The sequence below is a fragment of the Megascapheus bottae genome, chromosome 17 (genome assembly GCF_031878675.1).
Source record: "Megascapheus bottae isolate mThoBot1 chromosome 17, mThoBot2.hap1, whole genome shotgun sequence".
Taxonomy (NCBI): Eukaryota; Metazoa; Chordata; class Mammalia; order Rodentia; family Geomyidae; genus Megascapheus; species Megascapheus bottae.
Genome location: NC_143525.1, coordinates 4,487,244 through 4,514,403, shown reverse-complemented (window position 1 = coordinate 4,514,403; position 27,160 = coordinate 4,487,244). Strand labels below are relative to the sequence as shown.

The following is a 27,160-nucleotide window of genomic DNA, read 5'->3' as shown; positions in this document are numbered from 1 at the left end:
ATGGAGTCTACCGTGGAGCCGGCGCCCGGTCCGGGAAGCCTGGAGACCTCGGAGCGCCGCGGGCTGCGCAGCCTGAAGCTGCCCAACGTCCGAGAGGAGCTGTGGGCGCTGCTGGTCCTGGCGGGGCCCGCGGTGAGTCAGGTGGCCTCGCGGGATGGGAGCCCAGTGGTCATGTTGCAGTGACTCTGGTGGGGAGGGACAGCGCGCGCACCGCGGGGAGGGCCAGGCTGGGGCCCCCGCGCCTCCGCGCCTGGCCCCGCGGCCAATGACTCCGCGCGCGCAGCCGGGGACCCGCCGGGCGCACCTGGCACCTCTGGTTCAGTTGGTACCGTGCGCGCGCCAGCGCCGGCGCCTCCCGCCCAGGGGACTCTCTCCTTGGTGTCTCTCTGCGAACCAAGCAAAAGCTGCCTGAACTTCTGAACACTCAGAACTTTTTAAAAAATTTTTTAAATTAAATTAAATTTAGTTTAATTTTTTTTTTTTTTTTTTTTTTTTGCCATCGAGCTGTCGTTAGACAGCTAAATAATTACCACCACCACCACCACCAACCCCCACGCCTCCGAGGCAGGGAGGACAGTTTGGAAACCTAGTATTTGGGTTCTAGAATCAGCCTCAGCAGAGCGAGAGAGAGCCTGGGGCATTCTGCACTGAGCTTCCCTTCCTGCCAATCATGGTGTTCAAAAATCAGAATTAAAAAATTGTTTTTTCATAATTTTTTTTTGTGATTAATAGAAGGGTTACATTATATTCACCAGATAGGTGCATTACTTCACATACATTGATTCCCTTTCTCATGTCTTCGTCCCCATTTCCCTTCCCCCACCCCCACCCCTCATCTTGTTTCCCCACTTCCCAATCAGAATTTTTTTCTTTTTTTTTTTTAGTGTGGGTCTCTTTGGGGATGAGGTGTTCTTGTCAATGATATCAACTTATTTTTTATTTATTATCATTATTGTTAGTATTGTTTGTCATTAGGAAGGCTTGAATTCAGGATCTGGATCTCTGGTGCTCTACCACCTGAGATATGAGTCTCATGGACTTTCTTGCCTAGCTGGTTTTGATCCAAGAGCCTTAGCTCTTAGCCCTCTGAGTAGCTAGGATTATAGGCATGAGGCACTTGGTTTTATGTTGTGATGGGGCCTGCTGTTTGTGGGACAGAGCCTTGCAGTCAGCCAGTCAGTGCCAGAAACAAAACTGAAAGATGAGAGGTCTCATGCATAAGTCTGCCATCCTCTCCCACACAACAGAAATAACTCCTGGTTTGCAGTCTTCGGATCTGGGGCTTGTTTAGTGCCCTGCTTTGATCCGTGGGCTTAGAGGTGGAAGATGTGCAGTCTTGGCCATACTATGGTCTGGTTGGTCTTTATCTCAGTCCTGCAAAGACTGAGACAATCCAGTTCCCATGAGATGGTTGCCCTACTTGGGCAGCAGCCTCAGTTTCCATCAGGTGGGTAACTGACTTACCTAGGTGGATGATCTGATCATGGGGTGATTTGTTTGTAAGGCTTGCTTTTCCTAGAATCCAAGGTGACCACAGATTTAGAAAAATGGAGATTTGGGGGGGGGTCTTTTTGAGGGTCTGGAATAGGATGTTGTAAAAGCTGAGTAAAGAAATTTAGGGTTTTTTTTATACTTCTAGGCTTGAGGTGGACCATCTCACATTTTAATATCTCTCTCTCTCTCTCTCTCTCTCTCTCTCTCTCTCTCTCTCTCTCTCTCTCTCTCTCTCTCTCTCTCTCTCTTTGCTTGCTCATACTAGGGCTTGAACTCAGGGCCTCAAATTCTTACTTGGCTTTTTTTTGCTTAAGAATTACACTGCACCACCTGACCCACAGTTACACTTTTAACTTTTTTTTTTTCTGGTTAATTAGACAGAATTCTGGTTAATCTTCACAGAATTTTCTGCTTGGGCTGGTTATGAACCTCAATCCTCAAATCTCCACCTCGTAAGTAGCCAGGATTACAGGCTTGAGCCACCAGTCCCTGGCAACCTTGTATTTGAGACAGACAAAGTGATCATCAGGCCAGTGTATGGAGCTGGCGGGAATCAGACCCTAGGTAAAGAAGAGATGTGAAATGAAGGCAGAGAGGCCAGGCTACAAGAAGACAGTACAGCACTGTGCGGAGCTCTTGCTTATTGCATCTTCCCCGCCTCTTCCCTCTGTGCTATGGCCTCTCTGGGCTGGGGTGGAACAGCCCTGTTTAACAAACACCGTGGGTGGGATGTACTTTGTGCTCCTGAGACACCGTCTTAAGTGTAAGGTCCGAGCCTAGTCAGGTGACTGGATTGAACTGCCTCGAAGAGGCTGTGCCTAAGCACAGAGAGAGAGAGAGAGAGAGAGAGAGAGAGAGAGAGAGAGAGAGAGAGAGAGAGAGAGAGAGAGAGAGAGAGAGAGAGAGAGAGAGAGAGAGAGAGAGAGAGAGAAAGGGAGATCTGAGGCTCACAGTTCAAAGCTAGCCCAGGCAGACAGATCTGAGGACTGAGATTCGAAGTGAGCTTGGGCAGACAAGTCCCCAGAGACTCTCATCTCCAAGTAACCAGCAAAAAGTTGGAAGTGAAGTTGTAGCTCAAGAGGTAGAATACCAGCCTTGAGTGAAAAAAAAAAAAAAACCTACTAAAGGAAAACACAAGGCCCTTGAGTTCAAGCACCAGTACCAGAAGAAGAAAAGAGACTGAGGAGTAGAAACCCAGGGCTTCCACTGAACCATCTTTCTCAACAGTTGGGTGCCCAAAAGTCTAGTGGATGACAATCTGAAATGATTGGAGCGTGATGCTGGTTGTCCAAGCACAGAGGAACACAGGGGCCTTGAAGAATATAAGCTTGGAGTTAGGGCTTCCGCTTTGTAATCCTAGCTATTCAGGAGGGTGAGATCTGAGGACTGTGATTCAAAGCCGTCCTGGACAGATAAATCTAAAAGCTAGAAGTAGTTCAAGTGATAGAGGTCAGCCATAAGACAGAGGAAGGAAAAACGAAATAGCCAAGTGAGAGTATGAGACTCTGAGTTCAAGCCCCAGTACTGGAAATGAATGAATGAGTGAATGACTGAATGAATGGACATTCAGTGCCACTAGATGAACCCACAGCAAATTTCTGTAAGGGAAACAAGTGCCTCAGTCACAGTGTCGGGGGTCCTGAATGAGTCTAGGGGAGTCCATTCTAGCTTTACTTTCTACAGAATACGTCCTTTCTTGAGTTTTCTCTAATGCTGAGGTTGGAACTCAGGGCACTTTACCTCTGAACTACAACCCCAGATCACAACCCTTTCATTTTCATTTTCTTCTTACTAATTAATTAATGTATGGGCTGGCATTGAGGTCTGATCACAGGACCTTGGGCTCTTACTTGGCCTTTTCATTCAAAGCTGGCACTCTACCACTTGAACCACACCTCTACGTCTGGATTTTTGCTGGTTAATTGGAGAGAAGAATCTGTCAGATTTATCTGGCTTATCTCCTCTTGTTCATTTTATTGTTTATTTATTTGTGGCACTAATTGAACCTTGGGCCCAGTTGAGCCATGCTCCAGCCCTTTATTTATTTATTTATTTATTTATTTATTTTTGAGATAGGCTCTTGCTAATTTTCCTTAGGCTGGCTTGAAACTTGAGATCCTCCTGCTTCTCCCTTCCAAGTAGCTGAGATTATAAGCATGTACCACCATGCCTGGCTAATGGATAATCCCTTCTTATTGAGGCTTATTTATGTGGTACAAAAAAATGTTCTCTGTTCCGAAGTAGGAGGCTGTGTTTGAAATGAAATTCAGGCTCAGTTTCTACAATAGAGGAAGGTACTTAGGTTGGGGCTTGGGAGTAATTGAAGAAAGATATGTCTCTAACAGACAAGTGTGCAAGTGTGCACAGATTCACACCCACCCACACTGACACCTACATTTACACACACATACAGATACACACACTCACATATACTCACATAGAAACAGGCTATTCCTATTTTAAAGTTCTCCATCCATAAGGAATTGAGAACTGCCCTTCTCCAGTTGTGGGTTCTGGGAAGGACACACCATCCATCTTCCCCATCACTGTCACGGTGTAGGAACTTGGTGATAGCAATTTTGGGGCAGTTGCAGCCCCAGCAGACTAGTTATGCTGGAACAAGTAACAGGCCCATCATTGGAACCCAAGAAGGAAGGGCCCTTGTCTGAGTTAGCACAAAGAAGGCCATTTTGCAGGGCTATGAGAGGTGGCACTGTGGCTGGACAAGCAGCAAATGTGACATCTGGAGGCATGGGTCTCTGAGGGCCCTTGGAGGTACAGCAAGTCCTCAGACACCTGCTGCTCCCTCCTATTGGAAGGGACTTCAGATGAACCTCTTCGTGGGCTACAGGACTTCTCTGAGGTGGAGACACTGGGCTGCTGGGTCAGCAGGCAGGGCAGGAGAGGGTTTAAAATTAACCTGAAGAAATAAGTTACTGGCTTCTGGTTATTGGACTTGTGAGAAAGAGTGACTCGGATGTATCCTTATGTGTGATCTTTTGTAACATTAAAGAATTAGAGCCTAATATTGTGGCTCATACCTGTAATCCTAGCTACATGGGGGACTGAGATGGGGAGAATATTGGGTTAAGGCCAATCCAGGCAAAAAGTTTGTGAGACCCTCCCCTATCTCAACCAATACAATGCCTGTCTTCCTGGCTGTATGAGGAATGTGGATAGGAAGATCGTGGTCTAAGCTGGCCCAGGCAAAATGCAGGAGCCTATTTAAAAAGTAAATTGTAGTCAGGTGCCAATGGCTCATACCTGTAATCCTAGCTACTCAGGAAGCTGAGATCTGAGGATATGGTTTGAAGCCAGCCAGGGCAGAAAAGTCCCCGTGAAACCCGTTCAAAAACCAGAAGTGGTAATTTGGTTCAAAGGGGTAGAGCACTAGCTTTGAGTAAAAGAATTCAGGACAGCTCCCAGGCTCTGAGTTCAAGACCTGTGACTGACCAAAAAACAAAAAATGAAACCCCCAAAATTGGTATATAAAGGGCCAGAGATATGACTTATATGACTGAGCACCTGCCTAGCAAGCATAAGGTCCTGAGTTCAAATCCTAGTACTATGAAAACAAGAAATGATGATGATGATGATGATAGTAACCATAGATTCTCGAAGAATTGTAGCATTTTACCAGGGTATTCAGGACCCCGCTGGAATTCACTAGGATCTTATTTCTGCCTTGGCCCTTCACTGCTTCACTATGAGATATCCTGCTTGCTGACATCAGCTTATTGAAAGCTCTGTCCATTTTCTTTGGTGGGGTAGGGGTGGCACTGGTCCTGGGGCCTGAACTCAAGGTGTAAGCTTTCTGCTCAAGGATAGAGCTCAACTATTTGAGGCACTTCCGTTTTTTTTCTTTTTAGTAGTTCATTGGAGATACGAATCTCACAGACTTTCCTGCCTGGGCTACATTTGAACCAAGATCCTCAGATCCTCAGTCTCCTGAGTAGTTAGGATTGCAGATATAAGCCACTGGTGCCTAGAAAAGGGTCTGTTCTCTGTGGGAGAGTTCTCAGTAGTATCTGAGAGGACAGAGGTGTCAACATAGATGCAAGCTCTGAACTTGTCAGAAGATATTTAATAAGTCCTGTAGCCTGAGACACTAGAGTGAAAAAACAAGTGATTCTGGATCAACAAAGAGGATAACTAGTAGGTACAGGAATGCAGTGGGGTAGGAGGAATAATTCTTAATATTCCATATCACCATAGGATAACTAGTTCACTCCATATTTCAAAATAGCTAGATGTGTGCATGTATGTGTGTGTATGTATGTATGTATGTATGTATGTATGTATGTATGTGTACCAGAGCTTGAACTTGGAGTCATTTGGTCATTCAGATTTCTTGCTCATGGCTGGTATTCTACCTCTTGAGTCAAGCTTCCAGCCTAGCTTTTGGCTGGTTAGATGGAGATAAATTCTCTCAGATGTTTCTGTTGGATTTGGCTTGCACCTCTGGGTGTCAACATTCTGAGTAGCTGGGATTACAAGTGTAAGCCACTAGAGATTGGCAATTAGTAGGACTTTTTTTTTGCCAGTCCTGGGCTTGAGCTCAGGGCCTGAGCACTGTCCTTGGACTTTCCTTAAAGCTAGAGCTCTACCACTTGAGCCACAGCACCACTTCTGGCTTTTTCTGTGTATGTGATACGGAGGAATCAAAGCCAGGTTTTCATGCATCCTTGGCAAGCACTCTACCACTAGGCCAAACTCCTGGCCTTGCCTTATCTTTTATTTTTAAAGACTGATGATGTAGTTCAGTGGTAGAATATTTAGCTAGCATATGTAAGGCTCTGAATTCAATTCCTAGATAAAGATCGGATTCTGGGAATAATGTTATACCATTTCAGTAAGTTCCCCAGAATATAGCAAATATGACAACGGCTCCCTGAAGCTGGGTTTCTTTGCCTTCTGTTGGAGATGGTGGGAACGGTGGCTGGATGGGGGTAGAAGGGTTGGGTACTGCTGCCTTGAATAGTGTGGTGGTCGATTCTCATCTCACCCCCTGTTCTCTCTCTTCCAAGTTCTTGGCCCAGCTGATGATGTTCCTGATCAGTTTCATAAGCTCAGTGTTCTGTGGGCACTTGGGCAAACTAGAGCTGGATGCGGTCACCCTGGCAATTGCAGTACGTATGGGGCTTCCCACAGCAGTCTATGAGTATGTGGTTCCTCTTGCTGCTGTAACAAGTAAACCCAGATCAGCGGCTGAAACTACACCAGCTTATTCTTTGGAGGTCAGAAATCTGAAACAGGTGTCATGGGGCTAAAGTCAAGGTGTTAAGCACAATTATAGCCTGAATGAATGTAGCTCTCTTTGTTATGGTGAAAATAGAGACCTCTTTAGAGAGCATTATTCGCTCTCTACCGCATGATTTTTTTATCTGTGGAACTCTGGTCCCTGCTTGTTGGTCCCATGTGTGGGAGTGGAGAATTATAAAAGGATATTGGGGTCTGACTTCATCAGAAGGCACAGATGACCCCCGCCCATCCACTCGGCCCCTCAGTCCAAACCTGAAATCAGGAGACACTTTAAGCCCTCAAGCGTGAGTGCAGACCCCAGAGACCAGGGGTCTTTGTCCATCCAGTGTTCTGATGTCTGTCAGGGGTTGTCAACTGGCCATGCAAGTCTAAAGATTCTGACAACTTGTTTGGTTTGGCCAGTTTGGTTTCGTGTCTAGAAAAATAGTGGCTTTCATCCTTCCAGCCTCCCTCCTGTTCTACCACTTGAGCCATGTCTCCAGTTTCAGCTTTTTGCTGGTTAACTGGAGGTAAGAGTCTCATAGATTTGTCTGCTAGGCTGGCTCCAAATCTTGACGCTAGCTCAGCTTTTTGAGTAGCTAGGATTGTAGAGTCACTAGCTCTACTTGAGTTTTTAACCCTGGCCAGACAAGTGGAGCATTCCTTATCCAAAATACTTGGGGACATTTTTGTTTTTGTTTTAATTCTGGAATTTTGGGGGGCATTTAGAATATTTGCACTGTCCAACATCCCAAGTCCAAAAATGCACAATCCAAGTCCCGCCCCCCCCAAATCTTTTTTGAATGTCAAGTCAGCCCTAGAGTTTCACAAGCCATCTTGGAGTATGGATTTTCTATCAGCATTGACAAACTGGCACTTAGCTTTGAGCACATGAACTTACCCCAAACTGCTGCGGTGCCAGCCTTCATTCCTTTTGGAAGTGACCATGACAGGGAGGGAGAACCAAATGTCAAGGACTTAACAAAAAAAAGTCTGTGTTACAAGCTCCAGGTTAGATTTTGTGTCCCTCTCTGAGATTATGCATGTCCTTTGAGCTGGCTCAGTTGACTTGAGCTGGGGCCCCAGGCTTCAAGACGATGATGAAATGGGCTTGTGAATGCTGCAGGAGGAGCTTGGCTGGCTCTGGTCAGCAGGGATAGAGAGCTGGCCTTCCCTTCCCAATTTAACTCTGCTGGCCTTATACTTGGATTATTTTCAGATCATCAACGTCACTGGCATCTCAGTGGGACATGGCTTAGCTTCTGCTTGTGACACCCTCATCTCCCAGGTAAGTGGAAGTAGTCACATTCTTACAATGACCCCAGGAAATTTCATTCATATCTATCTATCTATCTATCTATCTATCTATCTATCTATCCACCAGCCAGAGAGAGAGAGAGAGAGAGAGAGAGAGAGAGAGAGAGAGAGAGAGAGAGAGAGAGAGAAACTTATACAAACAGATAAAAGAACATAAGCAGGAAGTCTTTACTGTGTCAGCCTCATTTGCTGTCTTTGTAATGTAGCTATTTCTACCTATCTGTCTATTTATCATCTATCTATCATGTGTGTGATAAAAAGAATAATATTAAAGTCATTGTTTTCTAAATAATCTCTAGAATACAAAAAGCAACCAACAACAAAAACCCCTAAATCAAAAAGGTCTTGGGGAGCCATGGCTCAGGGGTAGAATGTTTGTCTAATAATCACAAGGCCTTGACTATAAACCCTAGTACTGGTGCCAAAAATAGTGCAAAGAAGCTTCTATTCAGCAGAAAAGTCATACTTTGAATTTTGATTTTGGATCTCTTTCAGGCTAACAATATCCAGTACAATCTTCTCTTGTGATACTGAGCGGTGGCAGTGAGTTGGGGGTCCTCTAGCTTCTCTTGCCATAGTAGCTCTTCCCTAAGAAGATGGCCAAGTCTGTACAGGCATCTGTTTCTTTGTGAAGCAAGCCTTGGGGGGACATGAAGGCTCTTGGGGGACAGCAGGGATGTGGCTTTTCTGTGCTAATGGATTGTTTGTTGTATATCCTAGACATATGGCAGCCAGAACTTGAAGCACGTGGGGGTGATCCTGCAGAAGGGCGTGCTTATTCTCCTTCTCTGCTGCCTCCCCTGCTGGGCGCTCTTCATCAACACCCAGCATATCCTATTGCTCTTCAGGCAGGACCCAGATGTGTCCCAGTAAGTTGGGACAATGTGTCCCTTGCCTCAGAAGAACTGGCCAGGCTCAGCTCTGGGAGTTAATGAAGGCCAGAGACAAGGCTGCTCCCCAAGATGGGATTCAGGCTGTCTTTGGGTGATCCCTCCCAGACCTCAGTATCTTCTACACCTGGGTCTCCTAGGATCTAGATTCTCCTTTCCAGGATGACTTCAAGTTCTGAGTAGAATTAGTTTTGTAAGCATCTTCCACAGTTTATGGGCTGTTCATAGCTTGGTGTTTCCAACATGTTAAAATCATCAGGACAGCAGGTGCTGGTGGCTTACATCTGTATTCCTAGCTACTTAGGAGGCTGAGATCTGAGGGTTATGGTTTGAAGCCAGACCAAAAAGACCATGAGATGCTTATCTCCAATAAAGTACAAAGAGAAAAAAAAGAAAAGCCAGAAGTAGAGCTGTGGCTCAAGTAATTGAACACTAGCTTTGAGTAAACAAAGCTCAGGGACAGTGCCCAGGCCCTAAGTTCAAGCCTCAAGATTAGTGCATGTGTGCTTGTGCAAGGGGGCATGTACACATACATATACCCACCCCACCCCCACTACCAGGTTGCTGAAAATCCTGATCCATGTTTCTGGTCCCTACTCCCCAAAGCCTCTTTAAATTGATCCAGCCTGCAGCATTCAGAGCTGTCTGGGTGATTCCAATGAGTGGCCATTAAGACTTTTAAATTTAGCCCTGTCCTCAAACGCAGGGCCCCGAGCCCAGGGGCATCAGCAACATTGGAAGACAGTGTTGGGTATCACCGCTGGTGGTTGCCTGGATAGAAATCAAGAAGGCTGCCAAACAGCCTGTCCTACTTGAGATAGCTCCTCACACCAGCCATCGCGTGAGGCCGAAATCCCTGTCCTAAACTCCAAGTTGTGGAAGCAGCAAGAAAGACAATTTGGCAAGCTCTAAGTTGATTTTTCCCTGAAGCGTAGCCCTCCATCATTGTGTTTCACTCTTTTGCTGTCTAGGCTCACGCAGACCTATGTCATGATCTTCATTCCGGCACTTCCTGTGAGTGTTCAAGGGGTCAGGGTTCCATTCTTGGGGTTCCAGGAGTAAGAAAGTGCCTGTGTCATCTCCAGTCCTCTGGTATATCAGCTTAGATGGCAACTTTCATGTAAGCATAATTTTAATTATGGCATCATTGTGCCCATATAATTAAAATCTTGCTCTTCATGGAAGCGTGGTTTTAATTATGCCCAATTGAAGGGCAGGATGTCTCTCAAAGAAACTCCAGGGTGGGGAAGACGTAATTCCAGGTGACCACTATCATGAAGTCCTGTAGCCGGAGGGCCCTCCAAGTTCATCTGGAGAAGAATCCACACTTTTTTTTTTTAATAAAAAGGGTAAAGTCTTACTCATCTCAGAGCCTCTGAGGGACTCATTTTGCCCTTTAGACTTTGTGTGCCCACTGAGTGTGGGCACATTGACTGTGTTAATGTTTGACATCCAGTTGTGTATGCTCAACAGTCAAAACTAGGCTTATTCAAGTGGGCCAAAAGCTGAATTAATTTGTGAGGGCTCTCATAATGCCACAGACTGGGAGTTGAAACAACAGGAAGTGATTTTCTCACTGTTCTGGAGCATAGGTGGTCAAGGCCAAGGCGTGGGCACAGCTGCTTTCCTCTGTGGCCTCTGTCCTTCACTTACAGATGGCCTCTGTTTTTCTCCCAAGTCCTAGAATCCTATCCCCTATGCACCAAGTCTCTGGTGGCTCTCTCACAAGGACACAGATCCTTTTAAAGGTCCCAACCTAACACCTTGATTTTAATTTAATCACTTCTGTAAGGACTTTCAACCTCAGTCACATGCCATAGGGGGTGTGAGGGCCTCGATATATAAATTTGAGGAATATGCTTCAACTTCTAACAGTAGCCATTTGCCTTCATAATTGGCACTGTGCTCTTTACTTTGATAAACATATTTTCCTGCCAGCCCTGGCGCTTGGACTCAGGGCCTGAGCACTGTCCTTGGGCTTTCTCAAGGCTGGATAGAGCTCTACCACTTGAGCTACAGCACCACTTCTGGCTTTTTTCTATGTATGTGGTACTGAGGAATTGAACCCCAGTCTTTGTGCATGGTAGGCAAGCACTCTACCACTAGGCCAGACTCCCAGCCCAAATAAAAGTACTTTTTACTTTATTTGTTTTTAATTCATTAATTTTTGCAGGGTTGGGGGTGGAACCCAAGGCTTCACATGCTAGGCAAAGGCCTCCTACTGAGCTGCTGGAGCTCTACCACTTGAGCCTCAGCACCATTTCCGCCTTTTTTTTCTCTATGTATGTGGTACCAAGGAATCGAACCCGGGTCTTCATGCATGCTAGGCAAGCACTCTTACCACTAGGCCAAACTCCCAGCCCCTAAATATGATATTCTTTCACTGTCCCACCAAATAAGTTGATAACCTGATGTATAATAAGGAAAGAACCCTGTGGACTATATCCCAACATCCCTAGAAGAGTTCTTGCTGCCCACCCAGGAGAACTCCATTGGCCAGACAGGGTGTGCTGTGGGGGTGTTGCTTGAATCATATATAACCATAAAAGAAATGGATGGCTTTGTCCCTCTTAGAGGGACAAAGGGCATGGCACAAGTCAGCCTGTTGCTTCTAGCTCACTGACCAGGTGTGTCCAGGTGACAATCCTAACATTCACTTCTCATTCTCTTGTAGGCATCCTTCCTTTATACGTTACAAGTTAAATACTTGCTCAACCAGGTAAAGCAGACTTTCCTCTTCCTATAGGAGGCAAATTGGGAACCCTGCAAACTCTGAGGGATACAGGAGCCCAGGGTGGTGGGAACCCACCTTCCCAGAGCCCCTGAACAACATTTTTAGGGTTGGACCCAACTGAACTTTAATGTGAAGATCAGGTTTGTTCAGGAAAAATTAGGAAAGAACACATACTTTTGGCTCTGGAAAATTCATATCCAATTCCCGCTTGTAAATATTGCCATTGGCCATCGTTTGGATTCTAGCCACTGTGATCTTTGGCTCTATTTTAAACCAACTCCCTGAGTTGAGCAGGGCAGATCCCTGTGGCCCCGATGAGAGGTGAGGCTCAGAGTAGCCTGTCTAGCTCTAGAGAGTCAGCCTGGGTTCAACTCTGTCTGCAGCTTCCCCAGTAGTGATACAAAAGTTCATATTGTCATAGGGCTGGAACTCAGTCAGTCAGGACTCTCCAAGTAGGGCTAACAGCAATGGCTAGAGGCCCTGGGAAGGTGGATCAAAGTCAGTATGTGTGGCTTTAGGATGTAGGATGTAGAACTGTGGATTTCCTCTTAGGTACATGGAGGTGTGGAACTCGTCCCACAGGCAGGCTAAGAGACAGGGCAGAGGGAACAGAGAAGAAGGGAAGGGAAGGAATAGAAAATCGCCACTTCTTGATACTGTTAAGACATTAGTTTAGAAACTAAACGTGATTTTCATACTTTCTTTTGTTTCTTTTTTTTCTGCCAGTCCTGGCTTGAGCTCAGGGCCTGAGCACTGTCCTTGGACTTTCCCAAGGCTAGAGCTCTACCACTTGAGCCTCAGCACCACTTCTGGCTTTTTTCTATGTATGTGGTACTGAGGAATCGAACCCGGGTCTTCGTGCATGCAAGGCAAGCACTCTACCACTAGGCCAAACTCCCAGCCCTCAATTTTTTTTTTTTTTTGGAGGGGTGGATCATGGGGCTTGAACTCTGGGCCTGGGTGCTGTCCCTGAGTTCTTCAGCTCAAGGCTACCACCCTACCATGGAGCCACAGTGTCACTTCCTATTTTCTAATGATTAATTGGAGATAAGAGTCTCTCGGCTTTGTAGTTCCCAGGCTGGCTTTGAACCTTGATCCTCAGATCTCAGTCTCCTGAGTAGCTAGAATTACAGGCGTGAGCCACCACACCTGGCTTTAGCATCAAATACTTGCTTCATCTAAGCGCTAGTGGCTCATGCCTGTAATCCTAGCTACTACTCAGGAGGCTGAGATCTGAGGATCAAGGTTTGTAGCCCATCCAGGCAGACAAATCCAAGAGATTCTTATCTCCAATTAACTCGCAAAAGGCTCTGGTAGCTCATGCTTATAATCCTAGCTACTGGGGAGGCTGAGACCCAAGGATCCATATTCAAGGCCAGCCTGGAGAGGAAAGTCCTCATGAGACTCTTCACTCCAATTAACCACCAGAAAACTGGAAGTAGCACTATGGCTCAAAGTGGTAAAACTCCATACAGCCTTGAATAAAAGAGCAAAGAGACACTAGCCAGGCTCCAAGTTCAAGCCCCACAACCAACAACAATAACAACAAAGCTAGAAATGGAGTATGATTCCAAGGATAGAAAGGGGGAAAGACATACCTAGACAGTGGGCCAGCAGGAGCCAGAGGTAGCTGGTTGTCTGGAGAAAGTTACTATCCTAGAAGAGGATATAGAGTAGACAGAGAACAGTGGGTAATGCTTAGACTTTCAGCTTTGTAGGCTCAGAGCAGAGTGGGGCTGTCAGTGACAGGCCAGCCTCAAGTTCCTTTTCACTTGGAAACTGCAAAGCTAAGATGGACAGAAAAGCCCATTTCCAGGAGTGAATTAGAAACTGCCCATTGACCTCCCCTTGCGCCCCCACCCTCACACATTCTAGTACTAGGATTTCAGCTTATGGCCTTGCATTCCCTCTTGGCTTTTTCACTTGACTTTTGTTCAAGATTGGCCTTAAACTCTCAATCCTCCAGCCTCCATTCCCCAAGTGCTGGCATGACAGATGTGTACCACCAAACAGACAAAACAAGAGACCAGACAGACAGGCCATTTCTCTTGTCCTTGGCTCTACTTCTCAGTCAGCTATGAGAAAGTTTATATCATATTCCAGAAAGAAAATCTAGGTTCACAAGACCTTCTTTGGTCAATGTTCTGAACTTCAACTTGGATGGCCAGGAGAACTGTACCTCCATCTCTCGTTGAAAACACCTTCTGTACACCTGTTAATCCTGCCCACCCTTGCGTGCTTGGAGAGAAGCTATTTTGTTTTTCTTTCCTCGCTACTGCCTTCTCAACTTCTTGTAGCAGAGCTCCTGGCTTCACATATGAGAGAGAGAAGAGGAAAGGATGGGAGAGAGGGAAGGTGGGAGCCATAGTGGCGTTGTACTCTGTTAATCAGTCCTGCTGTGCAGTGTGGTGAGTTTGGCTTGGGCTCTCAGTGTCTCCTTGTTCTAGGGTATTGTTCTGCCCCAGATCCTGACCGGGCTTGCAGCCAACCTTGTCAATGCCCTGGCCAACTATCTGTTCCTTTATCAACTGCATCTGGGGGTGATGTGAGTCCATCCAGCATCCTCTTGGGGCAGGGAGGAGGGAGGACCTGTGTGTGGCTTTTTCAATGGGCACATTCGCTGGCCCATGTGTGGGCTTCTCACACAGGGGAAAGTGCTGTCGCGGGGGGTGGAGGAGGATGCTGTCCTGGGAAAAAGTCAACTTCGAGGCCTGAGGAAGATGGCAAAGCAAGATGCGAATGGCTTCCCTCCTTACTGAGAGTGGTGTGGAGTGGCTGGAGCATTGATATATACTCAGTTGGCTATTGGTCTTTCCCAGGGGTTCTGCGCTGGCCAACACAATCGCCCAGTTTACTTTGACTCTCCTCCTCTTTTTCTACATCATCGGGAGAAAACTACATCAAGATACTTGGGGAGGTAAAGGCTGCTTTCTTGTATATGTCAGTACTGGGCCTTGAACTCAGGGACTGGGTGCTGTTTGTCCCTTAGTTTTTTTGTTTTTGTTGTTATTGTTGTTGCTTTTTGCCAGTCCTGGTGACTGAACTCAGGACCTGAGCACTGTCCTTGGGTTTTCTCAAGGCTAGAGCTCTACCACTTGAGCCACAGCACTACTTCCGGCTTTTTCTATGTATATGGTACCGAGGAATCAAACCTGGGTCTTCATCCATGCTAGGCAAGCACTCCACCACTAAGCCAAACTCCCAGCCCCCTCCCCCTTAGTTTTGCTCAAAGTTAGCACTAGAGGTGAGATACACCTCTACATCTAGCTTTCTGCTGGTTCATTGGAGATAAGTCTTATAGACTTTTCTACCTTCACTGGTTTTGAACCTCAATCCCCAGATCTCAGCCTACAGAGGAGCTAGGATTACAGGTATGACCGGTAACCGGCATCTGGCTTAAGGCTGTCTTTTGTCTTCCAACTTGTCCATAGCTTTTTGTCTGGGGCTGCCATACAGCCTAAAGGCCAGGTCTGTAGAAAACTTGTGTTGCACCTGCAGGGTGGACCCTCGAGTGTCTGCAGGACTGGGCCTCCTTCCTGCACCTGGCCATTCCCAGCATGCTCATGCTCTGTATCGAGTGGTGGGCCTATGAGATTGGCAGCGTCCTGAGTGGTATGTATGCAGAGAGGCAGGCACAGCTGCTGGACACTGAGGCCTCTGTCCAGAGCCAGGTGTCAGCTGTGTGTCTTTTCAGGGGTCTTGGGCATGGTGGAGCTGGGAGCCCAGTCCATTGTGTATGAACTAGCTGTCATCATGTACATGGTAAGTTCCCAGAGCCAGCCCTGGGGCCATGGAAGCTATTTCCTATAGGGGAGTACCAATAAAATGGATGGAAGTAAAATGTCATCCTGAATTCCAGAAAGGTCCTTATGGTGAGGCGTGCCAATAGCTCCAGGTCCCATATTAGCCTCCTAACTAGTGACATTTTGCCACTGAGGCATGAGGCTTGAGGCTGCTTCTCCGTGGGCAGTTTAACAGTTGAAGGTTTTCCTTTTCATTTCAGATCCCTGCGGGTTTCAGCGTGGCTGCCAACGTCCGGGTAGGAAATGCACTGGGTGCTGGAAACATGGAGCAGGCAAAGAAGTCCTCAGTGGTTGCTCTGCTGGTCACAGGTGCATTGAGCCATTTATTTGAGATTCCCAGTACATGTCTCTGGGGGTGGTGGGAGAGACCCAGGCTCCCCCGTTCTGCAACCCTCCTTGCTTACTTTTCCTTTCTCTTGCTCTTTTTCCTCCTCCAGTGTTTTTTGCTGTAGCCTTTTGTGTCTTGATGTTAAGCTGTAAGGACTTTGTGGGCTACATTTTCACTACTGACCGGTGAGTGTTTAGGGTTTTCTTGAAACGGAAAATGAGATGGATAGGTTGCTGTCTTGCTATTGTGGCTAGGGTGAGGTTGCTGCATCTGGAAAGGTGTTTGGGTGATTTGTAAGATCAGAAACTCCAGTTCTTCCTCAGGAAGAATTTAATTGATCAGGTATAGAACTAGTTTATAACCTAGAATGCCAATTTAATGGGCATTGGGAGTGAACATATTCTACTGGTCAGAATGTGTGTGCGTGTGTGTGTGTGTATTTTTCATGGTCCTGGGGTTTGAACTCAAGACCTGGGCAACTGTCCCTCAGCCCCTTGGTGCTTTAGGCTAACACTCTACCACTCGAGTCACAGTGCCCCTTCTGGCTTTTTTTTTTTTTTTGAGTAGTTTATTGGAGATTAGACTCTCATGGAGACTTTTCAGCCTGAATGGTCAAATTCCTATCCTCAGACTTCAGTTTCCTGAGTAGCTAGAATTACAGGTGTGAGCCCATGGGCGCTTGTCCCGTGTATTATTATTATTATTATTATTTTTTTGCCAGTCCTGGGCTTTAGCCTTGAGCTGAAATGCTCAGGGACAGCGTCCAGGCCGAGTACAAGCCCCATGACCCCTCCCAATTTTTTTTTTTTGGTAGCAGAAAATACATTTTCAGACAGATTGGACATTCTAAATCTGAAATCAGAAATGCTCAAAAATCTGGAACTATTTGAATGTCAACATAATCTTACAGGTAGACTATTCCATAATCCTTGTGTGCTAGGGCACACAAAACACAGATGTACTGAAAATATTGTGCAAAATTACCGTCAGGATATGTATATAAGCTGTATATGTCATATAAATTAGTTTTGTGTTTAGATCGCAGTCCCATCTCCAAGATACCTCATAATGTTTATAGCGCTATTCCAAAATCTGAAAATATCTGACCTCTGAAGCATTATTGGCTCCACATAATTTGAATCAGGATTATTCAACTTTTATTTTGGACCTGATGAGAAGAATCATATTGGTATCTGCTGAATTATTTGGTTTTATTTGTCAAAACCAAATTGAAGTTAAAATCTTACCAATGGCCAGACACCGGTGGCTCACATTTGTAAATCCTGGCTACTCAAGAGGCTGAGATCTAAGGATAGAGGTAGAAAGCTAGCCTGAGCAGAAAAGTCAGTGAGACTTTTAATCACCAAAAAGCTAGAAGAAGTGGCTCAAGTGGTAGAGCAGCCAGCCTTGAAGGAAAAAGCCAACTGAGAGTATGAGCCCCAGTACTAGCACAAAACAAACACATTATAGACAATTGAGTACAAAAAACCCAGAAGTAGGGATGGTGTATGGCTAGGTAGAAGAATACAAAACCTAAGATTTCATCCCCAACAGTGATAAATAAATAAAAATAGCAAAATAATAGTAGACATAATTGAGCAGTATACTGGAAATTATACATTTTGCCAAAATGTAAAAGAGTATATAAGATACTAGATAGGAAAAGAGAGTTGTGAACACCACGAGGCCCCAAGTTCAAAACCTAGTACCAAAAAAAAAAAAAAAAAAAGAGAAAAGAGAATCTGTCTAGCATTAAGGAATGGGGGTACATTTCAGCTAAATCTGTACCATGTACTTATATTCTTTGTAGCTTTACCTATATTCTTTGCCAGCTTACCTGGTTCTGTGGTAAGCAGTCCTGGAGATGATACTCAGGACCTGCTAGGCAGGTACTTTATCACCAAGCCACACCCCCAATCCTCTGTACAGGGCACCTCCACTTACTGTGCAATGTTTCATTCAAACACCGATAGGCACATTCAAACAGGATCTAAGGAGCCACCGTAGAAGAAATGGCAATACAAGCTGAACTTCAATTGGGAGGACAGAGGCCTAGCACATCTTTTGATTGATCTATGTGGACTGTATTTTTTTTTTTATAAAGTCATGAAAAACAACACATACGCCTTCCTGTTTTGGCCAAGGCACTGTAGAAGTACCTCTACTTCTCCTCAGGCCCATGGCCGGTGTGTATGCGCCAAGCCAGCTGGACCAAGAGCCTTGCTGAGCTGCAGTGGGTGCTTCTCCTTTTCCACATGTGTTTCTCACTCATCGCCGTGTGCTTTACTTTCCTGACAGAGACATCGTGGCTTTGGTGGCTCAAGTGGTCCCCATATATGCGGTGTCCCACCTCTTTGAAGGTCTTGCTGTGAGTAGAAGCTCCTTGGTGGCCTGTTACCTATTTCTTCTGATGAGAGTAAACTTCAGGTCCCCTGGAGGAGAGGGGCTGGGGTGGAAAGTTCTGTTGAATATTGTTGTCCTGGTGACTTCTACAGAATATAGTCACAGAGTGATGTCACAGAGTGACGTCATGGAGTGCTGAAATAGTTGGTCCAGGCACAGAAAGGGTATTTTTTTTGGCAGCCCGGAAATACTCATTCTAATGGATGTTTCCTCTCCCCTCCCTACAGTGTACAAGCGGTGGCATTCTGAGGGGCACCGGAAACCAGAAAGTTGGAGCCATCGTCAATGCCATAGGGTATTATGTGATTGGCCTACCCATTGGGATTGCGCTGATGTTTGCTACCAAGCTTGGAGTGATAGGTAAGCCTCAACCGTGAGCCAGCAGAAAGAGTACCTCGAAACTTCACTCTGGAATCCTGCGGACAGACAGACACAGACAGATGGCAGTGGGCTCTAGGTGCCCTAGCCGGGGGATCTTCCATCTCCCCACATTTGAGGAAACCAAACGCCCTTTCTCCTTTTCTGGTCCTGAGTCACCCAGTTCTCACTTCTTCAAAGGCTATGACAGCAAGAACAGCTGAGGTTTTTAGCAATGTCCCTTTTGTAGAGCTTGTCCTGTTCTCTTAGTGATGGCCCCTGGAATGGAGAGACTCTCAGAGGGACATGGTCAGCTGCCATGGGCCATTCTGGAGGATGGCAACTCCACACAGAATGCCCGAGAATGGTGTCCTGTGAGAGTATGCCAGGATTCAGGGAGGGCAAGCCTGACTGGTGCTGTTCTCTTCCCTCTGGTCCTTCTGCAACCTCTGCCTCTCACTTGCAATAATTTTTTTTTCCCATCCTGGGTTTGAGCTCAGGGCCTGAGCACTGTCCTTGGACTTTCTCAAGGCTAGAGCTCTACCACTTGAGCCTCAGCACCATTTCCGGCTTTTTTCTATGTATGTGGTACCGAGGAATCGAACCCAGGTCTTCATGCATGCTAGGCAAGCACTCTACCACTAGGCCAAACTCCCGGCCCAGTCTGTGAGATTTTTATCTCCATAAAACTACCCAAAAAAGTGCTAACCTTGAGCAAAAGAAGCTCTGCGACAGCACCAAAGCTCTGAGTTCAAGCTTTAGGACTGGCACCAAAAAAAAAAAAAAAAAAAAAAAGACTGCTCAGCTTTGATTTCATTTCTAAAATAATAATAGAGAATACATTGGCAGTGAGTAAATGATTATGTTAAAAGCTTAGCATTCTCTTTGGGATAAAGTAATGACTTACAGAAATGTTGGAGTCATCTGATCCTTGCAGAGAACATTCAGTCCAATGAGTTTCATTGACTTACAGCTTTTTCTCCACTTCAATAATATTTGAATAAAAAATATGGACAATTTTCAAAGAATAAACTGGCCAGAGTTCTTTAGGCAGTGATACAGAAAATTATTGGGTTGCATTTCTGGAATTATTCTCATTTTAGATTTGCCGATGACATAGCCAATGGAAATATTAAAGGGATTTTTTTGGAGTATATCTTATTTTACACAATATATCCAAAATATTTTCATTGTAATGTGCAATACATATAAAATACCAAGGAGATTTTTCAAGCTTTTTCAAAATTTTTTGTGCCAGTCCTGGGGCTTGGGTGCTATCTCTAAGCCTTTTTGCTCAAGCCTAATACTCTACCACTTGGGAAACAGCTCTAATTCTAGCTTACAACCTCTTTTATATCTTTTTTAAATGTTATTTTTAACTTAATTATTATTTTTAACTCAATTATTTTTAATTTAATGATAATTGTGCACATTTATGGGACAAAACATGATTTTTCTTTTTGAGACAAGTTCTCGCTATGTAGCCTAGGCTGGCCTCAAACTCTCAATCATCCTGCTTCAGCTCTCAAGAGCTAGGATTACAGGTATATGCCACCATGCTTAGCTAAGGTGATGTTTTGATACAGGTGTACAATGTAGAGTAATTAGATCTAGATAATTAACATATCCATCATCTTGTTTGCATTATTTTTGTAGTTAGGTATTTGAACTTCATTCTTCATTTGAAACACACTGCATTATTGATAAGTCACCCTACTATATAGAAGATTCGTACATGGATTTGGACAGCAGTTGAAATAAACCAAAGCCAAGCAAAAGAGAAAAGCAAAGACTATGTATTTTGAGCCTGTTACACATGGGAGTTGGACATCAGCACTTGCATTTGGGCAGAGACTAGAAGTCAGGCCAAAGAGTGAGAGCTCTATGATGAGAAGAGAGACAATTTAAGTGTGCATCAACTAGAGGTGGCTGAATGACACAGGCCCTCCATGAGACAGTCAAAGGGACATACTTGATTTTGGTCATAAACTGGACCGACAACTAAAATTACAGAGACTGATATTAACCAAGTCTGGGCTGATTATAACTGAGAAGTTACTGTTCAGTTTTATGGGTTGTCTCACAGCTCAGTGATTTACTATCTACAAAACCCTTTTTCATTCAGTCTCCCACAGGGTACTTTGAGATCTACAGGCTTTTCCCTTCATCCATTTCCCCTTCAAAACTATCTGGATGCTTAACCCTGTCCAAGAAGCTTCCAGAAGCCTGTGCTGAAGTTAGGCCGTGCTGAGGGCCTGCTGGCTCATGCCCATAATCCTAGCTACTCAGAAGGCTGAGACCCGAAGGATTATCATTTGAGGCCAGTCCAGGTAGAAAAGTCCTCGAGTCTCCATCTTCAAATAATAAGCTATTGTGGGGACGTGTCTCAAACAGTAGAGTACTAGCAATGAGCAAGAAAGCTAAGGAAGAGAGAAGGTATGAGACCCTGAGTTCAAACCTCAGTGCCAATATACACACACAGACACACATAGACTCACATACATAACAGACAGACAGACAGACAGATACACACACACACACACACACACACACACACACACAATATTATTAGCTGTGATGATTTCTTCATAAAAAAAAAAAAACAAAAGAAAGAAGGGGCCGGGAGTTTGGTCTAGTGGTAGAGTGTTTGCTTAGAATGCGCGAAAACTTGGGTTCAATTCCTCAGTACCACATACATAGAAAAAAAAAAAGCCAGAAATGGTGCTGAGGCTCAAGTGATAGAGCTCTAGCCTTGAAAAAGCCCAAGGACAGTGATCAGTCCCTGAGCCCAAGTAAGGGACTGGCAAAAAAAAGAAAAGAAAAGAAAAAATGAAAAAGAAAAGATAGTCAAGGGGTATTGTGTTGTAATGGCTCATCCTTGTAATTCTAGCAGTTGGGAGGCAGCCTGATTTTCACAAAACGGACTCTTTCTCCAAACGAATAAATATCACTTCTTTTGAGTGGTATAGGGCAGAAGTTTTTCATCCTGTGAAATTCTTATTTCCTTGTAGCTGGCATTTTTCTCAGCACTCACACATTAGAATCACCTCGGCCAAAAATAGCATCCTAGACCCTTGTTCTGTCAGGAAGGTAGCTGCAGGGAATACTGGGCCTTCTAGAACCTTCCAGAAACCCAAGGAGAGAAGAGATTAGGGGTGTCTGGCTCACTGTGAGCCCACTCCACCTCAGCCTGGGAAGCAGATTCTCAGCCCAGCCCACAGAAGTGAAGACATGCCATATCCTCTGCAGGGCAGCCAATTTCCACCTAGTTAACCTGTCTCCTGTTTCCTCCTCCAGGTCTGTGGTTGGGGATTATCATCTGCACTGTTTTGCAGGCCGTGTGTTTTCTAGCCTTCATTTCTCACCTCAATTGGAAACAGGCTTGCCAACAGGTAATTTGCTGTTCCTTACCTAGAAAACAAACAGGATCCAATGTGGGGCACTCTTTCATGTTGGCAGTTCTTATCTCACGTGTTATCCTTATGCCTTTTGGGTTGGTTTGTTTTTTAACTGGATTTTCAGATGTGATCTTGTCTTGATCCATTTTCCCTTTGTTTATTCAGTGAATAGAAAAATAGCTGGATCTTCCCCCCTCATCCCAACACTAGTCTCTTCTTGCCTTTCTGCCTAAAAGGCCAATTTCAGGCTGAGAACTGGACCAGGAGACAAAGTCTCCTAAGTTCATCTTAACATTGGCTTTGTTGATCTCCAAATATTTCTTTAAGATACTTGTTCACTCCCTTCTCATTGCCTTTTCAAGATCAACACGAGGTCTGGAAATAGGAGCTAGAAAGAGTACATTTCAATCTTTTTCAAAGAGGATCCTAATGACTTAGAAAGGCTTCCATTGCAGTCAAACGAAATGCCTCAATAATTAGGCTTACGCACTTACTTTGGGTTTTTACTTTTTAGGCTCAGGTACATGCCAATTTGAAGGTAAATATGGCTCTGAATGGAAATTCTACTGTCTCTCATGATCCAGTTCACGCAGGTATGTTATAACAATCTCAGCTCCAGCACAGGCCTGAGGAGGTAGGGCTAAGGAGCCATGTGTAGGACACAAGTACATTGGGGGCTGTGAGCTCCCATTGATGGAGGAACTGAGGTGTAGAAACAAAAGAAAAAGTCAAGTCACACCTATTTGGAAGTAACTTGACTTACAGTTCCTTTGCTTCAGTTCCATAAACATACTGGCTTTTTGAGTGATTTATTGAAGATGAGAGTCTCACAGAGTTTTCTGCCCAGGATGGCTTTGAATCACCATTCTCAGATCTCAGCCTCCTGAGTAGCATGGATTACAAATATAAGCCGCCATCGTCCCATTTCGATGTTGAAATATAAAATAACTTATAGAATAGTTTCTAAGCCAGGGGCTAGTGCTAGTGCTTCAAATTCTTATTCAACACAGAATACTTGTGCATAGCTGTGGATACTATGTGACATGTAAATACAGGAATACAAATATGCAATGATCAGATGGGGAGATGAGCATATCGACTGCTTCAAATAGGCATGGCTTCTGTAAAAGGAACATGTGATCTGTCGCACAACTGTGTGTGGAACATCTTAGAAGCTGACACTTGTATGTTTGTAATAATGGGTCACTTGCTTTAAAAAGCTTATTGTCTAGACCATTGCTTCTGAGGAAACTCTTGGAAATGTGGTTATGTGTTTGTTTTTCTTGTCAGTCTAGTATTCCCTCCACCTCCCCAGTTCCTTGAGCAGTTGGTCACATTGGTTCTGTGTTCCAAAGCACTTCCTACTTTCTGTGGTTGGGCTGTAAATTAAGTTGACATGACAGATTAACGGGGCAAAAACAACATTAAATTATAACCATAGGCAGAAGAGTCCTGGAAACAGGAGGGCTGAAGAAGGGACTGATGACTGAAGCTTATATATATAGCATCCTGAATTACCGAAAAGAAATTGAGGTATAGAGCTTCTGAGAGAGGGTGGCCACCCAAGTTATAGAAATATGAAGGGAAGAAATCCGTGGTGAATGAGGGTGAGCTGTGGTCTTGTTATTCCGATAAAGTCTCTGAGGTAATAGAAATTGTCTGGAACAGAGCTAGCATCTACAGGGTCTCAGAATAACCACTTTGAAATGTACCAAGGACGAGTATATTTGGGTGGCATATTCTGGTGTCCTAAAGCCACATTTTGGTCACATTGCAATTTCTTCTTCCTTTTTTAAAATTGTATTTTATTGCTGGGGTTACAGTTACACTTGTCAGGTAGAGGGTGCATTACTTCCCGAATATTGATACCCCTTCTCATGTTTTTGTCCCTCTTTCCCTCCCCCTACAATCATCCTGTTTTCTCCCTTCCCTTCCCTATTTCAAATATATTGTAAGTTCTTTGGACATTCTAGATGGCTACATTTCTGGCAGTGGTCAGTTCTCGTTTTCCTTAGTTTTCACTCATGTTGTCTAGTCTTCTGTGCAAGTGAATTTCCTGGTGTGGGATCAGGTTTGGTCACCTGCCTGATATACCCAAGGGAATGTTTATCAGATGGGTATTGCCCCCTAGAAACCCAACCTAACGAGCTCCCTAGAGACCCAGATTGACGGCAGAGAATGGAGAGCACTCTGAGTTATTCTAACCAAATGTAATGGGTTCCCCTTTTGGTGAGCACAAAGCCCACAAGCATACAAGGGAGATAAAAGAGTGAATTGATTCTTCCCAGAACTGTACTGGGAATAACTAAGAGGGTTTTGTGGAGGAAAACATGCTTCATCACATGCAGATTTAGGAATATTGCTAAGCATGCTTAGTTGAAGAGTGTACCCTGAATATTAAAAATGTTAACTAGGGGCCAGGAGCATGGCCTCGTGGTGGAATGCTTCCTACCCTGGGTTCCATGAAGCCCTGGGTTAGATTCCTCAGTACCACACACACAGAAAAAAGCCAGAAGGGCCGGGAGTTTGGCCTAGTGGTAGAGTGCTTGCCTTGCATGCACAAAGAGCCAGGTTCGATTCCTCAGTACCACATACATAGAAAAAGCTAGAAGTGGTGCTGTGGCTCAAGTGGTAGAGTACTAGCATTGAGAAAGCTCAAGGACAGTGCCCAGGGCCTAAGTTCAAGCCCCACAACTGGAAAAAAAAATGCTAACTAGGATAGGTTCTTAGATGGAGAATTTGCAATTAGAATGAAATTCTAATGAGCAGATCTCACTCTAGATCTCCTTGAAGAGTGTGATTCAATTTCACTTAGTGATTTTGACTGGTTCTTTGGTGTTTTCTCTGGAGAGGCTCATTCAAAACACATAAACAACAACAACGACAAAAAAAACTTCGAAGAAAAAATGTTTTTGTTTTTCTTTCCTTCCCACCTCCCACCTCAGTTACGGGACTTGAACTCATTGCTTGGGCTTTGTCTCTGAGCCTCTCTGCTCAAGGCTACCATTCTACCACTTGAGCCACAGTGCCACTTCTGGCTTTTTTGAGTAGTGTAGTGGAAATGAGAGGCTCACAGACTTTCCTGCCCAGGCTGGCTTCAAACCACAATCCTCATGTCTTAGTCTCCTGAGTAGCTTGGATTACAGGCATGAGGCACTGGTGCCCACTTTAAGAAATGTTAACAGTTAAAGGGACAACAGTTACCTCCCCCACAACAAGTACAGGAGGTTACCCATGACAGTTTTTGCCTCTTATGTAACAATCTAGTTCATCTACTGTAGCAACTGCTTCCTAAATTGTCTTTCCCCTAACAAATAATCTCAATCACCTTGCATACAGTTGAAAACAAAATTCTTCTTTCAACATGCTAACTAAAATCCTTTATCCTCCACAGTGGGTACTGAAAACCATGAAGAAATTGTAATGAGAGATACTGAAAAAAAGGACGAGACTCAGTTGAAGCCACAGATGCATCAACAACAACCTTTACCTGAGCATCCAGCAGACGGCAATACCTTGTCTGGAAAACAATTGGTGTTTCGTCGAGGGCTTGTGTTCCTAGGGGTTGTTTTAGTCTTGGTGGGAGGGATTTTAGTAAGAGTCTATGTAAGAATTCAGTGATATGGCAGGGAAGAACTAGGCCAAATGATACAGATGCTTCCAGACTTATGATGTAATAACTTTTGGACAAACCCATTGTAACTTGGAAGCAAGGTTGGCATGCTCAGATGGCCCTGCATGTATACACACACACACACACACACACACACACACACACACACACACACGATAGAAGAGGAAGAAAGAAAAGGAAAAAGAGAAATCCTAAATCCACAATGCATTTAACACATCTAGCTACCAAACATCAGGTTTTGTTTTTGTTTTTGTTTTTGTTTTGTTTTTTTGCCAGTCATGGGGCTTGAATTCAGAGCCTGGGCACTGTCCTTGGGTTTTCTCAAGGCTAGTGCTCTACCACTTGAGATATAGCACCATTTCTGGCTTTTCTATGTATGTGGTACTGAGGAATTGAACCCAGGTCTTTGTGCATGCTAAGCCAAATTTCTGGCCCCAAGCATCCAAGTTTGAAACACAACACACTGTAGAATGCTGCTCACCCTCGCAAGTTGCAGAGCTGACAGCAAGCTGCCACTTACTGTGTGGCTGCCTTCCTTTCAAGAGAGGGTAGTATCACATATAACTAGCTTCGGGCAAAGCTCTAAATTCCAAATTCAAAGTAGTGTCTACTGAATGCAATGTAAAGCTGAACTGATGGAAATTGGCTCCTTCATAAGGTGCAGGCCGCAAAGAGGCTTTTTTTTTTTTTTTTTTTTTTTTTGCCAGTCTTGGGCTTAGCTCAGGGCTTGAGCACTGTCCTTGGATTTTTCTCAAGGCTAGAGCTCTACCACTTGAGCCTCAGCACCACTTCTGGCTTTTTCTAAGTATGTGGTACCGAGGAATCGAACCTGGGTCTTTGTGCATGCTAGGCAAGCACTCTACCACTAGGCCAAACTTCCGGCCCCGCAAAGAGGCACTTTTATGGAATGTTCATAATTTAGATTTTTAGAAGTGAGAATTCAAAGATATATACTGTGCTAGTATGGGGACTTGAACTCAGGACCTGGGTACTTTCCCTATACATTTTGCTCAAGACCAATGTTCTACTATTTGAGCCACATCTCCACTTCTGGCTGTTTGGTGGTTAATTGGATATAAGAGTTTCACCGATTTTCCTGCCAAGTTGGTTGCCAATTTTAATCTTCAGATCTCAGCTTTCTGAGTAGCATGAGTCATGGATGCATATTTCTAATGAAGGACCTAAGATGAATATTATATCTTACACCAAGACGAAATGGGGTTGGAATAAGAATTTTGTCTAGTTCAGGGACCTGTGGATACTTAACTGAGTAAATCTATGCTTCTTTATTTCTCCTGATGTTTTCTAAGACACAAACCCATATATAAAATACTTCAGAATTCCTCCTGAGTGAATTATTTAAAATACATTTTGCAATATATGTTTCATGTCCTAGATTTTATTCAACAGGCCAATGGCACTTTTGGTCTTCTCCTAGAGACCAGATCTCAGACACTGTGGGAACATAATTGGAGGACTGGGAAGAGCCAAACAAGAGTGCTACTTTCTGACTGTGGCCAAAGGACAAAGCTCCAATAAAGGCTTTAGATTAACTAGTTAA

General features: G+C 44.6%; 1 protein-coding gene across 1 annotated transcript; it reads left to right on the top strand.

The window, feature by feature from the left end:
- On the top strand, positions 1 to 27,160 carry Slc47a1 (solute carrier family 47 member 1). The gene is made up of 17 exons (XM_090349442.1): positions 1 to 132; positions 6,522 to 6,623; positions 7,955 to 8,023; positions 8,773 to 8,921; positions 9,914 to 9,956; positions 11,617 to 11,661; positions 14,124 to 14,221; positions 14,496 to 14,593; positions 15,175 to 15,288; positions 15,371 to 15,438; positions 15,680 to 15,788; positions 15,917 to 15,992; positions 18,106 to 18,175; positions 18,438 to 18,570; positions 21,865 to 21,959; positions 22,480 to 22,558; positions 25,360 to 27,160. Exons 1-17 carry the CDS (start codon positions 1 to 3, stop codon positions 25,584 to 25,586), a joined length of 1,707 nt encoding a protein of 568 aa, XP_090205568.1. The 3' UTR covers positions 25,587 to 27,160.

What these genes read in the sequence shown, in the direction of transcription:
- Slc47a1 (XM_090349442.1), top strand. Translation starts at nt 1, where the DNA reads ATGGAGTCTACCGTGGAGCCGGCGCCCGGTCCGGGAAGCCTGGAGACC. An exon ending in ACATCAAGATACTTGGGGAG is followed by an intron (nt 14,594 to 15,174) that starts GTAAAGGCTGCT and finishes TTGCACCTGCAG; the next exon opens with GGTGGACCCTCGAGTGTCTG. An exon ending in GGTTGCTCTGCTGGTCACAG is followed by an intron (nt 15,789 to 15,916) that starts GTGCATTGAGCC and finishes TTCCTCCTCCAG; the next exon opens with TGTTTTTTGCTGTAGCCTTT.